We start from the raw sequence: 21,773 nt of genomic DNA, 5'->3' as shown, positions 1-21,773 counted from the left end.
CCCCACACTGAAAAATGGCGGCGGGGAACTTTAAACTAAAGCTAATTCAACAAGCTTTAGTTCAAAGTGCCCTGCCGCCATTTTTCAGCACGGGGATGCTAATACACGTGACGCTCTGGGCACTTTCAAAGCTGTGCTAATTAAAGTGCCCCCAACCCTGCTTCCCAAAGCATGTCTGTCAACACCCCAAATGTAGTGATTACAAGGGTTAAAGGAGGACACTAGGGACACGTCCCAACAAGCATGCACATGCAGGCGCGTGCGTTTCCCGTGGGACAAAGAACAGTGGCACATATTTATACCACTACTATTTGTCCCCAAGTATGCACCTGCATACACACTCTAGCATGTGGCAAAGTGACCTGGGTGGGGTAGAGGAGGCTGGGCCAGCACCTGTGTTGGCCCCAGCAGCCTCTCCTGGGGTCCTCCCAGGGCACCAGCAGCACTGAGCTAGCTGCTCACAGCCTGGCCGGCAGCAGTGTGTGGCTCTGGCCACCCAGGCTCTGGCTTTTGGTGGTACATGCTGCTGCCATGTGCGCCATGCTGCTTTTTTTTAATGGTGTTTTTTTTTTGATGCTGGGTACTTGTGCACTGCATGCAGTTTGCAGCACCTCTAATGGGTTTGAGGGGCTGCAAAATGCATGTGCACATTCATCAGGATGTGTCCCAGAAGAACAAAGTCACAACAGCTAAGGCAAGGCAAGATTTTAGGATGACAACTACAGTCAGAAATTTCAAAAGCATCTGACAGGTCAAGAAAGAAAAAAATCTGTCCTGTTTTGATCTGTGCCATTCTGGATGCACAAATGGCCTGCATAGGCGACACGTTTACACCAGAGTTAAAATAAAAAAATAAAGAAGTAGTGATGCAGAACAAAACCCCACAAACCATAGTAACTTCTCCTAAAACTGTGAAGAATTTCAAATCGGGAGAGAAATCTACACATCTTAGGTGCATCTATTTAAGTCTTATCTGCCTGCTTCCATCTTATAACAGCCTGTTTGTCTTTAGCCACTAGCTACCACCTGCTCCTTCAATACCTGGTGGTGAAGCACATTAAAAATGGAACTCCTGTGTGAAGCTAACCTGAAATAGCTACACATTTGCCCTGTCCTTATCCTAGTATACTTGACACTGGTATACAAAACCAGTGTACAGTACAGCAGGGTGTCTGCTACTCCATGCCCAAACACTAAAATTGTTTCTGGATGAAAGCGATGTTCAAGAGCTTCTGGTAGGTACAAAACAAGGATTTAATGTTCATTGTCACTGCTACCATGTAACTGCATTGGCAGTCTTACTTGCAGGATCATATTCATCTGTGATTACTGAAGTGGAATATTGGATCACTGTTTCATTAAATGGTATATTAAATCTTCAAGACTGTAGAGAAACAGAGTTTCCACACTTTTAGAGATGAACACAAATCCTTTGATCTTGCCACTGAACTGTTAACATTGCTATTCTTTCTTTTAAAACAAAAATGATTCTCTTAAGAGTCTTTAATAGTTACTAGAATTAGGGTAAGAAATTGCCACTTAAAGAATCTGATGCTAAGATGGAAAAAAAATTAAGCAAATTAGCTTTCATGCAAGTCAATGTCAAAGCTCTGCCACATGTCATAAGGTTGATTCTAGCAAATTGAGATTCCTACTTATTTTTGCAGCCCCTTTCCACTTCCTTGCTTCAACAAGGAATTCCTTCCATTATCTGACCTATCCAGGTGCCTGCAACTGTGCTCATACCTCTTTTCTCTGGACTTTGATAGTTCTATAATTCTGTAATTATTGGCCAACAGATCTTTATGTTCTGATCATTGCCTTTATATTTTAAGTTTAGTCAAAGCTTTCAGACAGATTGCAATTTTTGGCACCAAGAGCTTTCATTTCTTCAAGTAAGTGACAAATATTAAAGAATGGGAAAAACCACAGAAAACAGTAAAGACCCAGTGGGTTCCAGCGGGGGGGGGGGGGGGGGGATTCTTCATCTTCCTAACCATTTCTGCTTTAAACAGTCAAATACCAATTTCAGAATCTTGTTCTGCTATTTTCATGGTCACTCAGAAAGCTCTACAGAGGCACCCTATATAATCATCTCATTCTGCAGAGCAATTTCAAACCCATTTCAACTATTTCCACCCTAAAAAACTACTTTGACATCAAACTAGGGGATCGTTTAAATGTGGCCTTTACAATTATGAAGCCAACCAATTATAAGACACTAAAAGACATGTGAACTCTGGCTGCAAAAACCTGAACAACCTGGAAATATGGGGAAAAGATATGAGAATTTAACATGCATTATCATCCAAATAGTTTTACTAGGGTTTTGGCATGACAGCAGCTGAATGAGTATTTGTATCTACAATAGCTTTAATGCTTCTTAACAGCAACCATATCTATAACTTCATGAATGTGGCATCATTGTTTTTGTAGGGACATGACCAAATCAGGTACATATTTAACAAACAAACAAACTACAACTTCCTAACATATGTTACTAGCACCTAAAATTACTTGTGCTGAAATAATGTCTGATGTCACCACTTATTTAATTTTGCTTCCAGTGGAGGGTGGATAATGAAATAACCTTGAAAATTTCATTTTATTGTCAGTGCTACTCAATTTCACCTGTACTAACAGGGTGCTACAAAGCTGGGTTGCAAACACTGCAAGAAAATATTATTTGTTTAATAAAAGACAGATTCTTTGGAGGGGTTTTAAAGAGCCATTGGGAACACCGCTATTGAAGTTATAATTTTAAATAGCAAAAAAATACAAAATGTAAGCCTTAGAACCACTTCCACCCAAGTGCATTCCCTTGAAATCCACTATTATATTCAGTGACCTTGATGTAGCATCTGGCTTCAAAACCTGGATGGAAAAAGCTGAATTTCAGGAGAGTAAATGGGAATGATCATTGTTGGAGGCAGTCTTTGAATATGCAGCTCCAGGGACTCAAGAATGCCAGGGCAGACAATACCAACAGCCACACTGCAGACACCGTATTAACATGCAGGGATTTAAAAGCCTTCTTACTCAAGGGACTAAAACCTTTCCTATGTGACTGCCATTATGTGCTGCAGAAACAACTCTCAGGCTAGGGACAGACATTACACATAAACCAGTTTAAGTGATCAGAAACTGGTTTAAACCTGTAACAGAACAGATGTTCAGTGCACATAAACCAGTTTCAAAATGGCTGAAACCAGTCTGAGATAAATCTGGTTGAAGGTAGTATTCAGACTTAACTGATCTGAGTCAAAACAGTTATGCAATGTCTGCCCCAGAACCCTTGCTGGTTTAAGATAAACTAGACTCCCCCAGCACCCTGGCATACTCTCTAGGCTAGCCAGGGCTCTCTGTTCCACAGCAGAGCTGACCTCTCCCCTCTGCTCCCTGCTGCAGCTCCAGTACAGACTTGCAGACACAGCAGGATCTGCCTGGATTTCCCCTGACCTACTGCCCCCTCGCTGTTCAAGCAGGACTCCCCTCCTCCCTCCCATCTCCCACAGCATAGACCCCAACCCCACAGACCCTAGACATGTAGTATACTAGCTAATGCCCAGAGGTGTCTATGTGCCTCCAATTTCACTGGGGCAGGCGGACAGAACAGTGCCCGCTTAGGGCTTTTTGGAGCTAATCAACAGGTCAGCTGATAAATGGTTTAAGAAGAGTTTGAACTAATGAAGAGAGCCTGTTGTTTTGCTAATGGGGTAATAAACACTGTTATCAGACCCCTGCTGGTTTGCTTGCCTGTCAGTTTGCTGCAGACAGTATAAAGAAGCAGGGAAAGGAAGACTGAAAAGCTCCCCATCATCAAAATCTGAATACACTGCACACACACCCTTACCTCAGAGTGCTGGCCTGGGGTTGGGGTCTGGCAACAGTCCCGCCCCTTGAGCAGCTAGCGGGTAAAAGTCTGGGATGGTGCAGGCAGACCTCCCAAATCAGAGGTCCTGCCAGGGCCTGGCCAAGCCCCCCTCAACTCAACTCCTTGCAGAAGGGAAGGGAAAACTGCTTTAGTGCCCTCCGGCTTCTAGCCTGAGGCACTGCAGGTATGTGCCTGAATTTCCTCAGTCCAGAAAATGTCTGTCCTGTTACAAACCAGTTCAGCCTAGCAAGGCTAACTTGCAAAGACTGAATCAATTCAGGCTCACGCTTTTTGAATGTCCCTAGCCTCAAAGAACAAGAGCTGCGCCCTTATAGTTTTGAGAAATATTCTCCAACTTAGAGGTTTAACTGATTAAGCAATGCAGAGTGATAATGCCAATGAACTCATCGCTACTTAGAAATAGGCACGTGGGAAAATAGGGCACTCTTCATTAAGGTTATTTCTGTTTTCTTTTTACAGGAAATGTATAGAGAGCATCCTGGTATCTTCTTTTAGAAGTGTGCGTTAAGGATCTGGCATCTGTCCCTTTCATCCACTGAAGGAAGACGTTTTGGGAAGGGAGCCTACTTCTTGGAAGAAGGTTCCAATTAGCACAGCAGAAGGCTGAGCTTGTATACAGGACCCAACACACTACCAACTGTGCCAGCAGGCAAGGTGCAATTAAATATAGGTGTTCTTTCCCTGTGTTCAGTTAAAAACGTCTACTTCAAATAAATTTTAAATTTCTATTTTTTTAAGTGTTCATCAACGTATTCATCTGTATTTTTTTTTCCAAGTAAAGCTAGGGCACAGATGCTTAGCACTGTACCCAACTTTGAGCAGCCCAGAAGAAAGAGTACCAGTATATCTTTTATCTTAAGCAGTGGTGGTTATAAAAAAGTTCAATATTTTACTTGCTCGATCTACCCTGTACTTAGTCTATGCAGTCACTGCGTCTCCATGTGATTCTACAGTGAAACGATTCTCTCTAAATCCTAGCATTTCATTACACTCAACATTGTATCTCCCTATACATATTCTCCTTTAATTATCACAAACCTTGTTTTTTAAAAAAAAAAAAGTTAGCAGTAGTCACATCCTTCCTCCTCAAACAAGTTGTATTCACATGTTTTCTTCCATTGTTCCAAGTAAGAGTAAGAGCCTGAATCGCCAACTCTAGGCATCAGCAAGTTCAGCGTCTTGGTTGCAGTAATGCATAAGCATCCCGAAGTTATGGTGTGGAACCCAAAGGAAAAAGCAACAATCACCTTAAGCAAAAGTAGTAGCTGAATCTGTGACAGCAACTGCAGAAGGCAGAATGTCTTCACCTCCTTGCATTAAAAATATTAGGCTGCAGAAAAAAAACAACAGAAATATTTTGCCCCAAGAGGTGTGCCTTGACTACAAAAAAGGGAAAGTGCTCCCTACTGACCATGGGTATATTTGGTAGTGGTATCGAATTAAGTTTACCTTGCCTCATAAACACAATGCAAGACCACAATTACTATATAAAAAAAGAAAGCTGAGACAGCAGAAGACTCGTATAAACATATGAGAGAGAGCTGCTAAGCAAAGACTGATACAATCAAGCAAATGAAACATCAGAATACAGGGGTAATACAAAACAATTTGCTAAATGGTTTTCCACAAAGCATGGGCTAATTTTTATTCAGCCTGATAAAAAGCGACCAAAAATTGCTACCATACAAACAAAAATAGAGGCCAGTTTTAAAAATTCAGGTCTTTTATCCTTTGAAGAGACTCTCCTTGACAATCTAATTATAAAAGCTTTATTCATTAGCTTTTAGGAAACAAAAGAGACTACAATTACTGTAGGACCATAGACAGCATGAGTCAGTTTCTAAAATAAAGCCACACATGCTCAAATAAAGGCAGTTGAAGGGGAAAGAAGCATCTCAACTAAACTGCTTCAATCTATAGAGTACACTGAGCTCACAGTATAAGAATTTAAGCACTCAAGGCAGTCCTGAAATGGTGAAAGCTATTTGCAGTTCATGATCCCAGCAACTCTTAATCCCTTCCTTAAGATTTATTAAAGTAATACCTTCAATTTATGTAGTGTTTTCTCATTTTTAAAGCACCACACAGATCTGTCCTAATTAGAAACCTCCCCATATCTGCCTACATCAAATGCAGGCAGTATTATCTCAATTTTACAGATAGGAAAGACAGGACAAAGCAGTTAAAGCTAAGCCATGCAATGATCATCAGATCACAGATCAGATTTAGTCTATGCTATAAATTATAGCCGTCTCAGCAAACTCCCCTAATATAGATGTAGCATCCACTGGCAAAAATGAACTACAGCTGGTATAAGTTATATAAGTTTTCCAAGCAAAGCAAGCTGTACCTAAGTGATTTGTTATTGACAAAATGAAAACTGTAAAAAAAGAGTCACGACCTTACTAGATATTTTATCAGCATAGTTTTCTGGTGTTTACTTGGCCTTAGTCTACAGCCTATGCAAGCAAGCTACTTTTAAACATAGATGATTGTAGCATGTTGGGGTCCCAGGGGTGGTTGTAATGCCCCCTCCTGACTCCGCAATCATGCCCCGCTCCACCCCTAGGGCAACTTTCCATCTCACCTGCCATGCCTTGATGGTAAATAATGATAAATCAGGAGGCTGCACATGGACCTTTGCTTAGCCCGGGTTCCACTGAACTCCCACTAGGGTCCCCAGTAGCCTCCATCCTCGGGCCCCTCACTGGGCCCCTATAGTCCACTGTGCCCAGCAGAGCACCCAAAGCCTAAAGGCTAATTGCGTGTCTCCAAATCCTCCCCTGCACCATACCCCATGACTCACAGATGTTACTGTAATGTTGTTCCCTCTGTCAGGACTTTAGCCTCCTCAACCTCTACCCCTTTAATCTTGCTATGCCCACTGAATTGGACCTAAATGACAAAATATCACACCTGTTCTACAAGGCTCTCTCCACTAAACAGGTATAGGTTCTGCATGCCCATAAACACTTAACTTTGGCTTCAAGGAACTGATGGTGCAATACTATTCTGAAACTATTCAGAAAACAAAATGAATGACTTGCACTGTGCTCCTCTTCAGAAACTAAGCAAATCAGTAATTCAATGCTCCTGTACTTGTTATGTCATTAAAAGTCCCCTTACTGCTTGCATTTTATTTACAAGTTTTTAATGCATTTAAATAGAGTTTAAAGCACATAATCTGACACTCAAAGATTAACTTATCACTGATGACATAATACGACTTTAAAATACACAAATTCTTGGTTAGAATCTGAGTTTATTTGCCATATAATCAGAGTCTTGTATGCCATACTCCACTCGGACTTTGTAGTCAATTCACATTGAACACGGATTCTAAGGCTCATTTGTTATTTTATTCTGTAGGAGAGTAAAGAGCAACCTTCTCTTCTATTACAACTATACCTATCAATTACCTCAAAACCTAATACTGATTAGTCAGTAGTCCAGCCTACCAGCTGATATTTGAAAGGAACAAAGTCCTATTAATAGGAAGGGAACATCTTTAACCCCCACAAAGGTGTAAGTGTGAAGAGCTTCATTTGAAATTAGCAAGCATTTTGCTAGAAGAGACTACTGTTCATAAATAAAGATATTCCATATAAATGACAGATCACCACCACCAGCTTATGGGCATACCACTTTTGATATTCATTTTATATTTCTCAAGGACAATTTCTAATATTGACCTAAACTGCAAAGAAAGGACATTCTATTTTTAATATCTCTGCAGTTACTAAACAAACCTCTCTCATTAAGTGATGCAAAATTAAGTTAGCATAACCCAGATCCTTTTCTTTCATTTTTACTATGAGACTGTAAATCTCAAATATATTTTTATATCTTAGAATAAAACACTATACCCAACTGAAAGTAATCTACAATTGCTTCCAAATAGATTTTAAACTTTGCTGAAATATGATATGAAGAAAAAAATAGCTTGACAGAAATATCAAATTAGACACCTCAGAATGCCACCACAAAAAAAGCCATCCCCCTATGCACTCCCCTAAAGTCTGATGAGTAGCTTAATCAAGTAGAAGAAAATTTTCATACACTTCCAGTTTCTAAGGTTAGAACTTAAGGACACAAAACATCACAGGTTTTGCAAGACCTTATGACCTACACGGTACTGCTGCAAGAAATAATGATCTTGCCACCTACTACAGATGCTTATAAGCAATTTGCTAAGTCATCTTTCAAAGTGTCTTTCATTCAAACTGGTTTGTCAATGAAAAAAAGAGCATTTAATAAAATCTGACAATTTACACTTTAGACCTTCAAGACAGTGAAAAAAACAAAACATTTCATATCTGTTCCAAAGATTTATGGAACAGTGATGGTTCCATTCTGTATTTTTTACTATTTCCAAAATTTTTTTTTTTAGGAAGACAACTTTATATTCAATATTAAAAACAGTGCTGCACTTTTTCCCCCTAACTAGTAAACAATTAAAAATAAAAATAAATAAAAAACAAATAAAAATAAAAATAAGCCACCTTCTTTCAAGGAGTCACCAGTTACTCTTAAGCCAGGTACAGACATTATACTTTTACTGGTAAAAGTAATCAGAAACTAGGCTATACCTATAAAAGAACAGAAATTCAGCGCGCACACACATTTGAAAATCAGAGCCCAGTCTAAGATTTGCCTGCCTCCCCCTGCTCCCCGTCCCAAAAAGGACAAATGCGTGTTCTGTTTGCTACTGATTTAAACTGCCACATACAGAAAACGACATAATTTAGATCAATTCTGTCTCAGGCTTTTTGAATGTCTGTACCTGGCCTTAAAGTTAAATAAGTTTTTAATAAGAATTTTAAAAAGTTCAAATTCACGGATGACACTAAGATGTGGGGAGAAGTGGGCACGCTGGAGAAGAGGGACAGGCTGCAACTAGAACTGGACAGGTTACAGGGGTGGGTGGATGAGAACAGAATGGGTTTCAATACAAACAAGTGCAAGGTATTGCACCTGGGGAGGAAGAACCAGCAGCATACCTACAGGCTGGGGAACTCCCTTCTCATCAGCACAGAGGCAGAAAAGGATCTTGGAGTCATTACTGACTGCAAGAGGAACATGGGCTGACGTGAGCATGCGGACAGGAAGGCTAACCGCACCTTGTCATGCATCCACAGATGCATCACAAGCAGGTCCAAGGAGGTGATCCTCCCCCTCTATGCAACACTGGTCAGGCCGCAGTTGGAGTACTGCATCCAGTTCTGGGTGCCGCACTTCAGGAGGGATGTGGACAGCATCAAGAGGGTCCAGAGGAGGGCCACTCGCATTATCAGGGGGCAGCAAGGCAGGCCCTATGAGCAGAGACTAGGGGACCTGAACCTGTTCAGCCTCCACAAGAGAAGGCTGAGAGGGGATTTGATGGCCGTCTACAAACTGGTCAAGGGGACCAGCAGGCTATGGGAGAGTCCCTGTTCCCCTGAACACTACTGGGAGTAACAAGGAATAACGGCTGTAAGTTGACTGAGAGTAGATTCAGGCTAGATATCAGGAGGCACTACTTCAGTCAGGGCAGCTAGGATCTGGAACCAGCTTCCAAGGGAAGTGGTGCTCGCTCCTACCCTGGGGGTCTTTAAAAGGAGGCTAGATAATCACCTAGCCGGGGTCATTTGACCCCAGAATTCCTTCCTGCCCATGGCAGGGGGGCAGACTTGATGATCTGCTTAGGTCCCTTCTGACCCTACCAACTATGAAACTATAGAGGACAGTCTTAAAAACTTTATACCACAACAATTGAAAGTTGTGTTCTTGCTACACTGCCTTTGCAATTTCTTCTAAAGACCTCTTTCCCACAAAGGTAAAACCCCAGATTCTACACTGGCTGATCCTACTGTGAAGTTGTAATCCTGTATGTGTATGTTTTAACAAAAAGTATCACTCTGGAAATGAATGTGTGACACCGCATTCAGTACTGTGGTAAAAATATGTTATAATCTAGTCATTATGATTTTGCAATAACGTTTGTGTAGCAGCTGTGTGGTAAAAATGTCTCATCTCCCTACACAAAGGCTTCACAGCTGAGAACTGTTTAGTTTCACTACATAATTGCTTCTGCATATTATCACACTTGCTGCTGCTAAGGCATGTAGGCCAATGATAGATTTACGAATAGCACTAGACTTCTGCAGACATAGCCAGGAACAGATGCAACAAATAACTCCTTACGAGAGATAAGAGAAGAGGCACAGGGAAAGGTGCTGATGTGAAGAACTCAGACCTTGACCAAAGAATGACCGAAATGAACTTAAGGACGGCCCCAGGGAGGAGATTTAAGATGTAAATGAGACATGTATGTAAACCATCATAGAACATGTACCTGCTAGACATATGTTGTAAGACGTAATACTTGGGCTACCAATAATTACGCGACACGTTAGAATCTTTTGTTTATGTTAGCTATAAAAAGGAACCCCAGACTCTGTTTGGGGTCGACACGGATTTGAGTAAATTAAGCTCCCTTGTCGAACTTGTTTGCAAACAATAAATCTGAACTCGGACCCAGCCTGTGTGTGACTCTCTCCTAGGGGTGGATTGGACAAGCCTCCAGGGGCACGAAACTAGCCATTTGTGCAACAGTACTATGAACCAAATCCTGCTTACCTAAGCCATGTGCATTGTTCCATATCACTACATAATGAAATGCAAAAACGAGGTGGGTAGGGAATGAGAATGCTTTATATGGATTCAGACTGCTCTGAGGGACAGAGCAACAAGTTTGCAAAAAGGAAAGAAACACCACAGAAATGAAATAGTCACATCAATGTGCTCATTTCCTGTCACTGGATTTGGGGAAATATGATGTTTTATAGGATTTCCTTTTTTCCCCCTAAACATTTTTCATTTGCATTTACCAATATATTCTAACTGCCTTACCTTACAGGTCCAAAGTTCTAACATTAAAGCAAAAGGATTGAGAGAGAGAGAGAGAGAGAAAACAAAGCTTGCGAACTCTGAAAGGCAATTAAAGTAAAAAGGACTTTTAGCAAAAGGGCTCTGCCTGATTTGTGGGGAGAATAAACCAATTCCTTCGCTCACAGATGAACCCGCTGCCTCAGGGGAAGAAGCAATTTCTACAATTCTTCATAAAAATGGCAGGAGCAGGGGGAACCATTCTAATGAAAAAAAATACATCAGACATGGGCCACAACACTAAAATGGCTTCTACAGTTCATGAATAAGCAACAAGTGAAATCACTTGTCCGAGTTACAGGACTTTAAGTGCTCCTTTTGGAAAACCGTAAGTCTTAGACAACAGAACGAGTTATAGTTACAGTGTTCAAGAATGCAAAACAGAACTACTACTTACCCAGCAAGCTGCAAGTCACAAATCTGACTTTAAAATAACTGCATTTTTCTTATGACAATACCCCATTTCAGCAGATATCTTTATAATACCTATTGGTAAAAAACACTTGTGAAAAGCAGTTTGGAATCTCAACTTCCAAATATCCGTATGAAGCATCTATGTCTAATTTTCAGGATAGTGGCTGATGATTTATACAGAAAAAAGGAATCAAAATTGTGATTTCAAAAGGAACTTTGAAAAGGAAAGTCTGGATCTATACTGCCTGAAGGCAACCCAAGAAGATATCTGCATACTATACAAAAGAGATTCTGTACTTTTTATTTAACATTAGCAACCCAGGCCCTTTCTGCGGAACAACACTCAGGATGAGCAGAGATTCAATAGACGATTTCAAATGCAAAAGGTAGATGGGTTCTAGAAGAACTTCTCCAATTTTTCTGACAATAAAAAAAATCATACCCTATAGCACATGGTAAGATAGTGCAAATAAACCCTTTACAAGCATAGACCATGAACAAGTAATCAGGGTAAAAAAAGAATTAATCAGTGGCTGACATATTTTTGTTACCTACTCTGTACAACAGGTTTCTGGAAACACAAACTGAAGAGAATAACAGCACTATCTACTTGCTTCTCCAAGCAATGAAATTTAGAAAAAAGAAAGAAAGATATACTGATACAGGGTTGCTTCAAAATTAACTTGCAAGTGAAGATCACATCTGGTATGTCAGGAAAATAATTCCCAAAATTACAATTAGCCAAAAGCGGAAAGAGACAAGCGCTGTTACAAAAGCTGAGAAGTTCACCTTTGGAAGAAATGAATACAAATAAAGAGAGTCAACAGTTTCACCATATTATGAAAAAAAAATACCCTCTCTTCAGGAGGATAAAGAAAAACAGCCAGTTCCAGAGTACAGAATAGACACTTAAGGCTGGCAGCTTTCTGATTTAAAATAGAGCTGTTCCACAAACAAGGTAGACTGAACACTGGAACAAAAGCCTACAATATACTGGTTCCAAAATGATTTAATAAAACTCACCACCACCACCCTCTCCACCCCAAAGGAAAACTCCCTTGGAGGCTAAAACTTCCCAGGCTTGATTTCAGCTGAAAGATTTATCATTTTAAGGAAGTCTGAAGAAAAAACACAACAGCCATTGAATTTTCTGAGAAGGTAAAACAAATACTTAAAAAAAAAGCTACAAAAAGATAATTCAAGCATATTTTAAATTAACTCCAGATAGAACTAAGCATTAATGTTAAACAGCAAATTAGAAAAAAAAATTATACTTACGCAATGTAAGTACCTTCCTTTATAATCAAAGCAGAAAAAGTTGCTTGTAAAATTATGTGATTGCAGGCAGCAAGGATTTGGGAGTGAGGTGGAGAAGGGGAATTTGTTGGACAGTAATGAGATTAAGTACAAAAAAAGAATGGGAGCTTAAAAGTCCTGATAAGATGTCCAGGGCAGACTTGAGAGGAGGCCACACAGCTCTAGGATTTCTACTAAAATGTTAGGCAGAAGGCAGGGCAGTGTGGCACCTTACAGTCTAACTCAGGGGTGGGCAATTATTTCAGCTGGAGGGCTGCTTAACAAGTTTTGGTGGAATCTCGAGGGCCGCATGGGTAGCCCCACCCCTTGATGGGTGCCCTGCCCCCTGGATGCCATACTGGGACCAGAAGTCCTGCCTCCCTAACCCATGGCCTTTGCTCCCTTGAAATACGCCTTTTGGGAAGAGAGGGCTGCCATCTTGGAACCAGAAAAAAACCACCAGGTCATACACTAAAAGTCAAACACCTACTATATTTTAATTTTATTACAAAAAATGTGTGTCATGATTTGTGTTTGCATATTGTATATCGAGGGGATTGCATAACAACTCAAAAATAAAGACTTACTCTTGTATATTGCGAGTGGGGTATGGTTCATAGATTCATAGATGCTAGGGTTGGAAGGGACCTCAACAGATCATCGAGTCAGATGACCCCAGCCAGACACCTATCCAGTCTTCTCTTAAAGACCCCCAAGGTAGGGGAGAGCACCACCTCCCTTGGAAGCCCATTCCAGATTCTGACCACCCTTACTGTGAAGTTCTTCTTGATGTCTAGCCTGAATCTGCTCTCCGTTTGTGACCGTTGTTCCTTGTTACCCCAAGAGGCGCCCTAGTGAACAAAGCATCTCTGATACCTTGCTGTGCCCCCCTAACGAATTTGTAGGCAGCCACAAGATCACCTCTCAGCCTTCTCTTGCGGAGGCTGAAGAGATCCAGGTTCCTTAGTCTCACCTCATAGGGTTTGGCCTGCAAACCCTTAACCATATGAGTGGCCCTCTTTTGGACCCTCTCAAGGTTATCCGCATCCTTATTAAAGTATGGTGCCCAAAACTGGACGCAGTACTCCAACTGCGGTCTGACCAATGCCGCATAGAAGGGAAGTATCACCTCCCTGGCTCTATTAGTCATGCACCTGCTGATGCATGATAAAGTGCAGTTAGCTTTGCTGTTGACTTCGTTACACTGAAAACTCATGTTCATCTTGGAGTCCACTATGACTCCGAGAACTCTTCCCACTTCTGTGCTGCTGAGAGGGTGATTTCCCAGCTAGTAGATGTGCTGGATATTTTTACGCCCTAGGTGCAGCACTCTGCATTTGTCCTTGTACTACATCCTATTGTGTACTGCCCACTCTTCCAACCTGTCCAGGTCTGCGTGCAATCATTCCCTACCTTCCAGTGTGTTCACTTCACCCCACAATTTAGTATCATCCACAAACTTGGATAGAATACACTTCACGCTCACATGTGTACTCCAACATGGTCGGGAGTATGTGTGTGTATATGCTGGCACGCGCACCCGCGTACATGGTGGAGGGTTTGTGAGGGGGTATAGCTGTGCATATGGCAGAGCATAGGGTATGTTGGGGTGTGTGTATATGTGAAGGGGTTGTGGACGCAGTGTGGGAGGGGAGGGGAGGGAGCCCGCCCTCTGCTTCCCCATAGAGTCCTGGGCCCTGCATGGCAGGGGGTGGAGAAAGCAACCAGCTCCAGTGCAGGGCTTCCCTCAGAGCTGCATTAGTGCAGGAGCTGCACGTGCACTCCCCATGATAGAGGCAGACTGGGCAGGCTTTGCTCCTTGCCCCTACATGCAGCACTAGCTGGAGCCACGTGCCGCCAGATGCCAGTGCCTGCACGGGGTACGAGTGCTCCCACCTGCTGCCGGCAGCAGAGACTGTGCACTATGTGGAGGATCTTCACCCCCCACAACACCCCGACCCTCCCTTATACCCACACCCTGCCCACCCCAGCTCTGCTCTCCCACTGCCCCCGAGGATGCAAGCTCCACACTGCTTACAGCCCCAGACCTATGCTCCCTGCCCCTGCCCAGCTGTAGCTCCCTCCCATCCCCATCCCCAACCCCCCCGTCCCGAGTTTCCTACCTGCTGCCCAGAGCAAGCAGAACACCTGGGAAGCCAAGCAGGTGTCCCATCCCCCCGCATGGCACCTGCACCAGCCCTGCCCAGAAACTGCTGGTGGCTGGGCTCAGGGCCCTTCCACCTATGAGGGTGGGAACAAGGTGCAATATGGTATGTTGAGGGGTGTGTATACATGGGCGCCTCACTCCCACCCTCATGGGCAGAAGGGCTGGGTAGGGTGCAATGCACTGGTGGCTGCCCATGGGCTGGATGAAAGTGCCCGGTGGGCCAGATTCAGCCCATGGACCATATTTTGCCCACCCCTGGTCTAACTCACTCAGAGGCATAAGCTTTTGTAGGCTACAGCCTACTGCATCAGAGATGCTATGAACTGCAGCATGATACAGTAGGCTATACTCTGTGAAAGCTTATGTCTGAACAACTTAAGACCAGGGGTAGGTAACCCCTGACACAGGTGCCAGAATGTGGCATGCAAAGGTATTTTGCTTGGCACACATGCCTCGGGGCAGGCGGCAAGGAAGGGGCCAGGGCTGTGCTGTCCCAACAAGGATCAGGCCCCTTGTGGCTCCCTTGTTGTCTGCCCCTGGCATGCTAACTTCTTACAAGTCAAGGCTGCGGGTGTTTTTGGCACCATGCCCAAAAACACTTCCAACCCCTGAGTTGAATTATGAGGTCTTGCACTATGGCCTGCCTTCTGCCTAATTTCAGACTAATGTGGCAAATGACTTCTCTCTATTAGGGTATTTTTCTTGGAGGCTCTTTGTTTCATGAGATGCTTATTAGTGCAGGTGGTAAGTTTGAACCATTTATCATTTAACTGTTGAAAAGCAGGATAAGTTTGACTGCTGTGATGACGGTCTCATCTACTCATTCCTCAACATCTGTTCAAGTCCACATCAATGACCTAATATCTGCCTCTACTGCTGTTTACAGCTTCCTTAAGCACAAGCATAAAGTTACCATGATTTGACACTTTCTCTGTTATATATAAAGCATCAGGCAATATCAAAAGTGGCCATGTTATTTCTTTCATACCATAAGGAAGCAGTGGCACTGTAGCAGCTGGTCTTCAGATTGAAAGACTCACTGTACTGCTTTATATAGAAGTGCAAGATGGTTTTAATGGTCTAGTATACTAGGCAGTTAAAGTATGCAGAAAAGTAACTGCAGTGCCATAGATCAGTAGCTGTTGTGTGCATTAAGTGAACAGAAATGTACTGCGCCACAGAAATCAGTCATACAACTACACAGTGCCACATGCAGTGAAGCACTCCCCTTTCTTTTGTTTTAGAAATTTAAATATAACAGATCTGAATTTAAGTTAACATTTCATATTTAATGCACAAATGTTCCAAAACACATCATCCCATAATGCATAGCAGCTGAGTAAACTCAATTTGCCTTTTTTTTTCACCACTACTATACAAAATATACCTTTAAATTAAATCCTATTCAAGGGATTACCTGTTGATGCAGCTCAGTTAACTTTAAAGCCCCACATCAAATATATTATTAAAAACAAAAAGGAAATGGATTGTATAACGTGAATGGCTGACTTTCATGGTTACCAGGAACACAGTGCACGTATGCAATATGCTTGCTGCTACTTCAGCTGTAAGATATATACTTAAGTACAGGGGCAGCCAACCTGTGGCATGCATGCCACAAGTGGCAGGGGCAGCCTCTGTACACAAAGCAGATCAATCAGGGGCAGAAGGCAAAGCAGCAAAGAGAAGACAGAGAGCAGAAAGCAGAGCAGGAAATCAGGCAGAGAGCATAAAGCAGAGCAGTGGACCATGAAGGGGAAGGAATCAAAGTGGGGCTCCTACTAAAAAGGCTGCACCTCCCCGCCACTGCTTTAGTAGATAGCTAGCAAGTCAACATTACATAAGAACCTTATAAATCTCTGTCTAAGTATAGCCAGTTTTAAGTAGCAAGTTTATAGATTCATAGATGTTAGGGTCGGAAGGGACCTCAACAGATCATCAAGTCCGACCCCCTGCATAGGCAGGAAAGAGCGCTGGGTCTAGATGACCCCAGCTAGATGCATATCCAACCTCCTCTTGAAGACCCCCAGGGTAGGGGAGAGCACCACCTCCCTTGGGAGCCCGTTCCAGACCTTGGCCGCTCGAACTGTGAAGAAGTTCTTCCTAATGTCCATTCTAAATCTGCTCTCTGCTAGCTTGTGGCCATTATTTCTTGTAACCCGCGGGGGCGCCTTGGTGAATAAAACCTCACCAATTCCCTTCTGTGCCCCCGTGATGAACTTATAGGTAGCCACAAGGTCGCCTCTCAACCTTCTCTTGCGCAGGCTGAAAAGGTCCAGGCTCTCTAGTCTCTCCTCGTAGGGCTTGGCCTGCAAGCCCTTAACCATATGAGTGGCCCTTCTCTGGACCCTCTCCAGGTTATACGCATCCCTCTTGATTAAAATTAAAAGAACATAACAGCTGATATAGCTGGTATAGTAAGCATTAAGATATCTATGACTGCAAAATATCCAATAACTGTGCGACTGTTGTATCCTATTTAACTCCACATAGAGCATTCCAGTCACAGACCCTTGATAAAAGAGTTTCAGAAATTCTCAGCAGAGCAAGGAAAACAAAACTACTACTTTGAAATTACTAGAAAGCATTTTGGAATGCCAGAAGTACAGGAGTTTAGGGTAGAGTTGTTGCAAGGCATGTCACTGATAGCCTCTATAGCAGTGTATTCTTATAGTTTGTAAAACCAAGGCCATCACCAAAATTATAAAGAAGTCCTTTGTTTGCTTATGCATTCCGTTCCTTGAAACCTTCCAAGTTCTTCTTACACAAACCTTAGCCTAAGCCAGGGATGGTCAACCTGTGACACATATGTCAAGTGCCATGGACACAGCAAATAAGAGCGGGGGCAGGAAGCACAGCGCAGATAGTGTAGGGAGCACAGGGTAGACAGCAGAAAGCAAAGCAGGAGACTGGGTAGGAGAAGGGGATCAGAATGGTACTTGGGGAAGGCATGGAATTTAATTTGTGGCATGCCAGCAAAAAAGTTTGGCCCCCAGTGGCCTAAGCTGATGACAAGACCCGGGGGGTGGGGAGAAAACCTGAATGAGACTTTCAGCTGTAGAGATTGAGAACTAAGGACATATCAGAGACACATCATGCAGGAAAAAGCAAAAGGTTATGAACTGGACTTAGCATGTGAGATAAAGGAAAGAGGAGTTAAATGCACACAGACACACCTTTCAAGTTAAAGGCTTGATAAAAAGAACAACGCTTGGAAGATAACAAAAATGAAACAACTGAGGTTTAAGAATAAAGAAGTGGAGCTTAGTTGCTGTTATATTATTAGTGTTAATCTGATGGCATGATGGGACGGCTGGACAAGATTGGGGTGGCCAACACATGGCATGCAACAGATAGCAAAGAGGTCAGGCAACACAGTCGAAGACAGGGCAGGAAGCATAAAGCAGAGCATCAGACCAGGCTGGGAGCATAGGGCAGGAAGCAGGACAGAGCAGCAGCCTCATTAGACAGCAGAAAGCTGAGCAAATTGGGTAAAAGGAAAGGATCAGAATGGCACTCAGGGAAGGTGTGGGGTTAATTTATGGTATTCCTGCCATAAAAAGTTGGTCCCCACTGGACACATACTTAAATAGGGGTGCACCGACAGAGATTTTGGGGGCCAATACCAATAGCCGATTTTTAAGGAGACATATCAGCAGATACTGATCCAATTTTTGATACAGCTGTGTGCAGCTGGTAGGTCTGTTATGGTGGATGGGAAGGAACTATCAAGGCCCCTGCGGTGAGGGAGAAGTGGGTGTGGGGCTGGGGCAGGGGCTGCCCAGCTAGTGCAGGGTGGGGCACCGGACAGAGTCATGGCTCATCTGGGGGGTACAGGGTGGCTCCCGCTGCTACATACACCCCAGGAGGGCACTGGTGAGCCCCCAGGTCTGTGCGAGGTACTGATGGGGTGGGCAGCTGTGGTGCTGAGAGGGGAAGCTATGGGGAGGGGGGGGAAGGGGATGCGCCCCCCAGCCACTGCAAAATTTGCCATAGCCCCTCCGTAGCCCTCTTACCAGTGCCACCACCGCCTGCCCCCAAGCACAGCCCCGGCTCGGCCCAGCCCAGCCCAGCCCTCCTCCCCCACATGCATCAGATCCTGGGACACACAGCACCCCCCCATGCCACCTCCCCCTCCCCATGCCCCCCAAACAAGCCACAGTTCTGTCCTGCACCTGCTCCAGTCCCAGCCCCAGCCCCACTCCCTCCCTCACCACAGAGGCCTTGATCTGCCCCATGCCCCTTCCCTCTCCCCTCCCCTCCCACCACAACAGACTTACCAGCTGCACCCAGCTCTCCAAGCTGCCAGGCTATGCTCTTTGCTGCCTACATGCTGTGCTGCGGCTGCGCACATGCATGGGCATTTATTGGCCAAATTATGGCCACATGAAGCCGATTTCCAATACACTTAATTGTCTTTATATCGGTACCGATCCGATATTGGACCAATGTTTCGGTGCACCTTTAATACTAAATGATTCTATATTTTAAGAACAGATATTAAAAACAGTCTGAGGTGCCAGATTACAACTAGTTCTCTCTCCTTCCATCTAAAGTAAAAATACAGATGAAGAAGCACAAAGTCACATAAAGGAGAAGGAACAGAACAGGAAGAGGAGGCTGAGAAAACAGTATTGTAGAAGGCAAGTTAGAACAGAAAAAAGAGTGATGGCATCAAAAGCAATAGAGATAAAAGGAGCACAGGGCAGGGAGCAGAAAGAGGTAGTAGAATCCTTAAGATTTGGCTCAGAAAAGTAAGTTGTTTTTGCAGCATGTGGAAGAAATCCACAATGGAGATGGAAGAGAGAACTCAAGGAAGCAACTGTAAAGTACTTGTTCACTAAGTCTGAAGGTGAAAGGAGATATTTGGAGGCAGGATATTGTGGACTGCCAGATCCAAGGATGAGAAAAGTCAGAACAACAAGAAGGAAAAGAACCAGAAGACCACAATAAACTGAAAGAATCTACTTAAGGGATGGAAAGATTAGAAGGGGGATGAGAGTAGTAAAGATGATGAAGGGAAGCCAAGATGAGGAGAGGAGACCTCAAAGTCTTAAGAGAAGCAGAGATGGGGGATTACCACAAAATGAAGGTGTGAAGGAGCATGACAGTTGTAGCAGAAGTCACTAAAATCCTACAGCAAGAAAATTACAGGATAAAGGGAGAAGGGTTTGAGGACAGTGAAAAGACTGCATATAAACTAGAGATTGGGAAATGTATTACTGCTTGACCAGGAAGCAGCAGACTTGAAGAAAACACAGTGTTGTGGATAATTGTCACATGACTATGGAACTTCCTCCACAAAGAGAACAAATCCTGGAAGATAATCAAGCAAGGGTCTTTGAGTAGATGTGGTATTTTTTATTAGAAAAAAATTATATTAAAAAAATATATATAAAAAATTATACACCCAAGCTCTAATAAAAGGTATCACATCTACTCAAAGAACCTTGCCTCACTATGTCCTTAGACCAACACGGCTACAACCAAAACCCAGGGAGATGATCAAAGTAGTCACTGGTGATGAGAGGACCACTTGAAAGCTGGAGAGAAAGAGAAAATGAAGAACTTCAATCGACTGGCAGTCCTTTAAGGTCCAGAGCAGGGACAAGTGAGTTAAGCTAAACAAAATGAGGTGAGAGTCAGAAAGACTGAGTAACGGTTGGTAGGATGGATTTTTGTGAGTAATATTTGTTATTGGACCAACAGCACAGTTGAGATCGCTTATTTCACCAACCATATGTGACCAGTTGTTCTCATAAACAGAAGAGCTGATCCATGATTGAAGATCATATGAGTTGGTAATGAAACTCAGATGAGACATCATCAATGTGGAAACTTAAGCCACAAACATGACTGAAAGCTAGCTGGAAAGAGTCCAGAGAAACGATTCTCAGCCAAGGTGTCATAGCACCCTGCGGTATCGAGATCTTTTCAAGGGTGCTGCACAGCATCCCCTGCAGCGTTAGCGCTGTATAAACATCATCCACAAAATAAGAGGCAGGGTAGATGTGCACCTAGCAGACTAACCACATCAGAAATGTATAGCATAAGCTTTTATACACCCAAGCTAACTTCATAAGATGCTGTTAAAGGACACACACACAGAAAACTAGAGCTTTCAAACAGGAATCCAAACAACATGAGAAACACCCTGACCTACAGGGTCTTTCCAAGTTCTTTGCCACTGAACAACTGCTCTATTTGTACTCGGAAAATACATGAAAGCTACGATCTGGCGTTTCCCACGAGGTACTTCAAGTCTAAAAAGGTTAGAAGCACTGGACCAAAGACAGTAGGTGACAACAACACACGGGCAACTGGTGCCACCTGAGTCAGGAGGGGCACGTGCCCCCCCCCAGGGGCCAGTCAGTGATGGGGCAAAGGGGTTCCTCCCGCAACTAATCTCACGGACGGGGGGGCGGGGGGGGGGGGTCCCCCACAGACAATCTTGCTGACCAGAAAGTGCCAGTGGCGCTTCTCCTGGCGCCCCCACTCCCCAGCCAGCATTCAGGGTGGGGGGCACAGACACTCTTGCCTGCCCCCCCTGCCTGTCACCTAAGCCGGGAGCACTGCCAGCGCTCTCAGGGGGTGCATGTGCACCCCTGTGCCCCCCTCCACACGTCATCACTGCAGCCAAATAAAGGAGAGAAGAGTAGCTAGCCGCACATTACCCCAAGCTGAGGCATCGCCTGGCAGCATGGGGCAGCGCCACCAGACACTGCTGCAACAGCTGCTACTTCTGCACCCCAGAGGCAGCGCCTGTGGCTGCTGCGGCCCGGGCTGCCCCCAGGCAGGGCAGCGCAGCGCAGCGCAGGGCAGGGCGGCAGGAGCTTCCAAATAAAGGAGAGAAGAGTAGCTAGCCGCACATTACCCCAAGCTGAGGCATCGCCTGGCAGCATGGGGCAGCGCCACCAGACACTGCTGCAACAGCTGCTACTTCTGCACCCCAGAGGCAGCGCCTGTGGCTGCTGCGGCCCGGGCTGCCCCCAGGCAGGGCAGCGCAGCGCAGCGCAGGGCAGGGCGGCAGGAGCTTCCGCAGGGCAGCCCCGTCCCCAGCGGCTGTGACGAAGC

The 21,773-nt window shown here is 44.0% G+C and overlaps 1 protein-coding gene across 2 annotated transcripts in view; it reads right to left on the bottom strand.

Annotated features, from left to right (window-relative positions):
* Positions 1–21,403, bottom strand: part of SLC44A1 (solute carrier family 44 member 1) — a 121,354-nt gene extending 99,951 nt beyond the window's left edge. For both annotated transcript variants that reach the window (XM_025202580.1, XM_025202586.1), the window contains exon 1: positions 21,374–21,403. In XM_025202580.1, coding sequence (XP_025058365.1) covers positions 21,374–21,388 — 15 coding nt within the window. In that variant the 5' untranslated portion in view covers positions 21,389–21,403. The remainder of the gene's footprint in view (positions 1–21,373) is intronic.
* Between the last annotated feature and the right edge of the window lie 370 nt (positions 21,404–21,773).

Source organism: Alligator sinensis, unplaced genomic scaffold, assembly GCF_000455745.1.
Source record: "Alligator sinensis unplaced genomic scaffold, ASM45574v1 scaffold560_1, whole genome shotgun sequence".
In the NCBI taxonomy this organism is placed as follows: Eukaryota; Metazoa; Chordata; order Crocodylia; family Alligatoridae; genus Alligator; species Alligator sinensis.
This window is presented reverse-complemented; position numbering and strand designations above follow the sequence as displayed.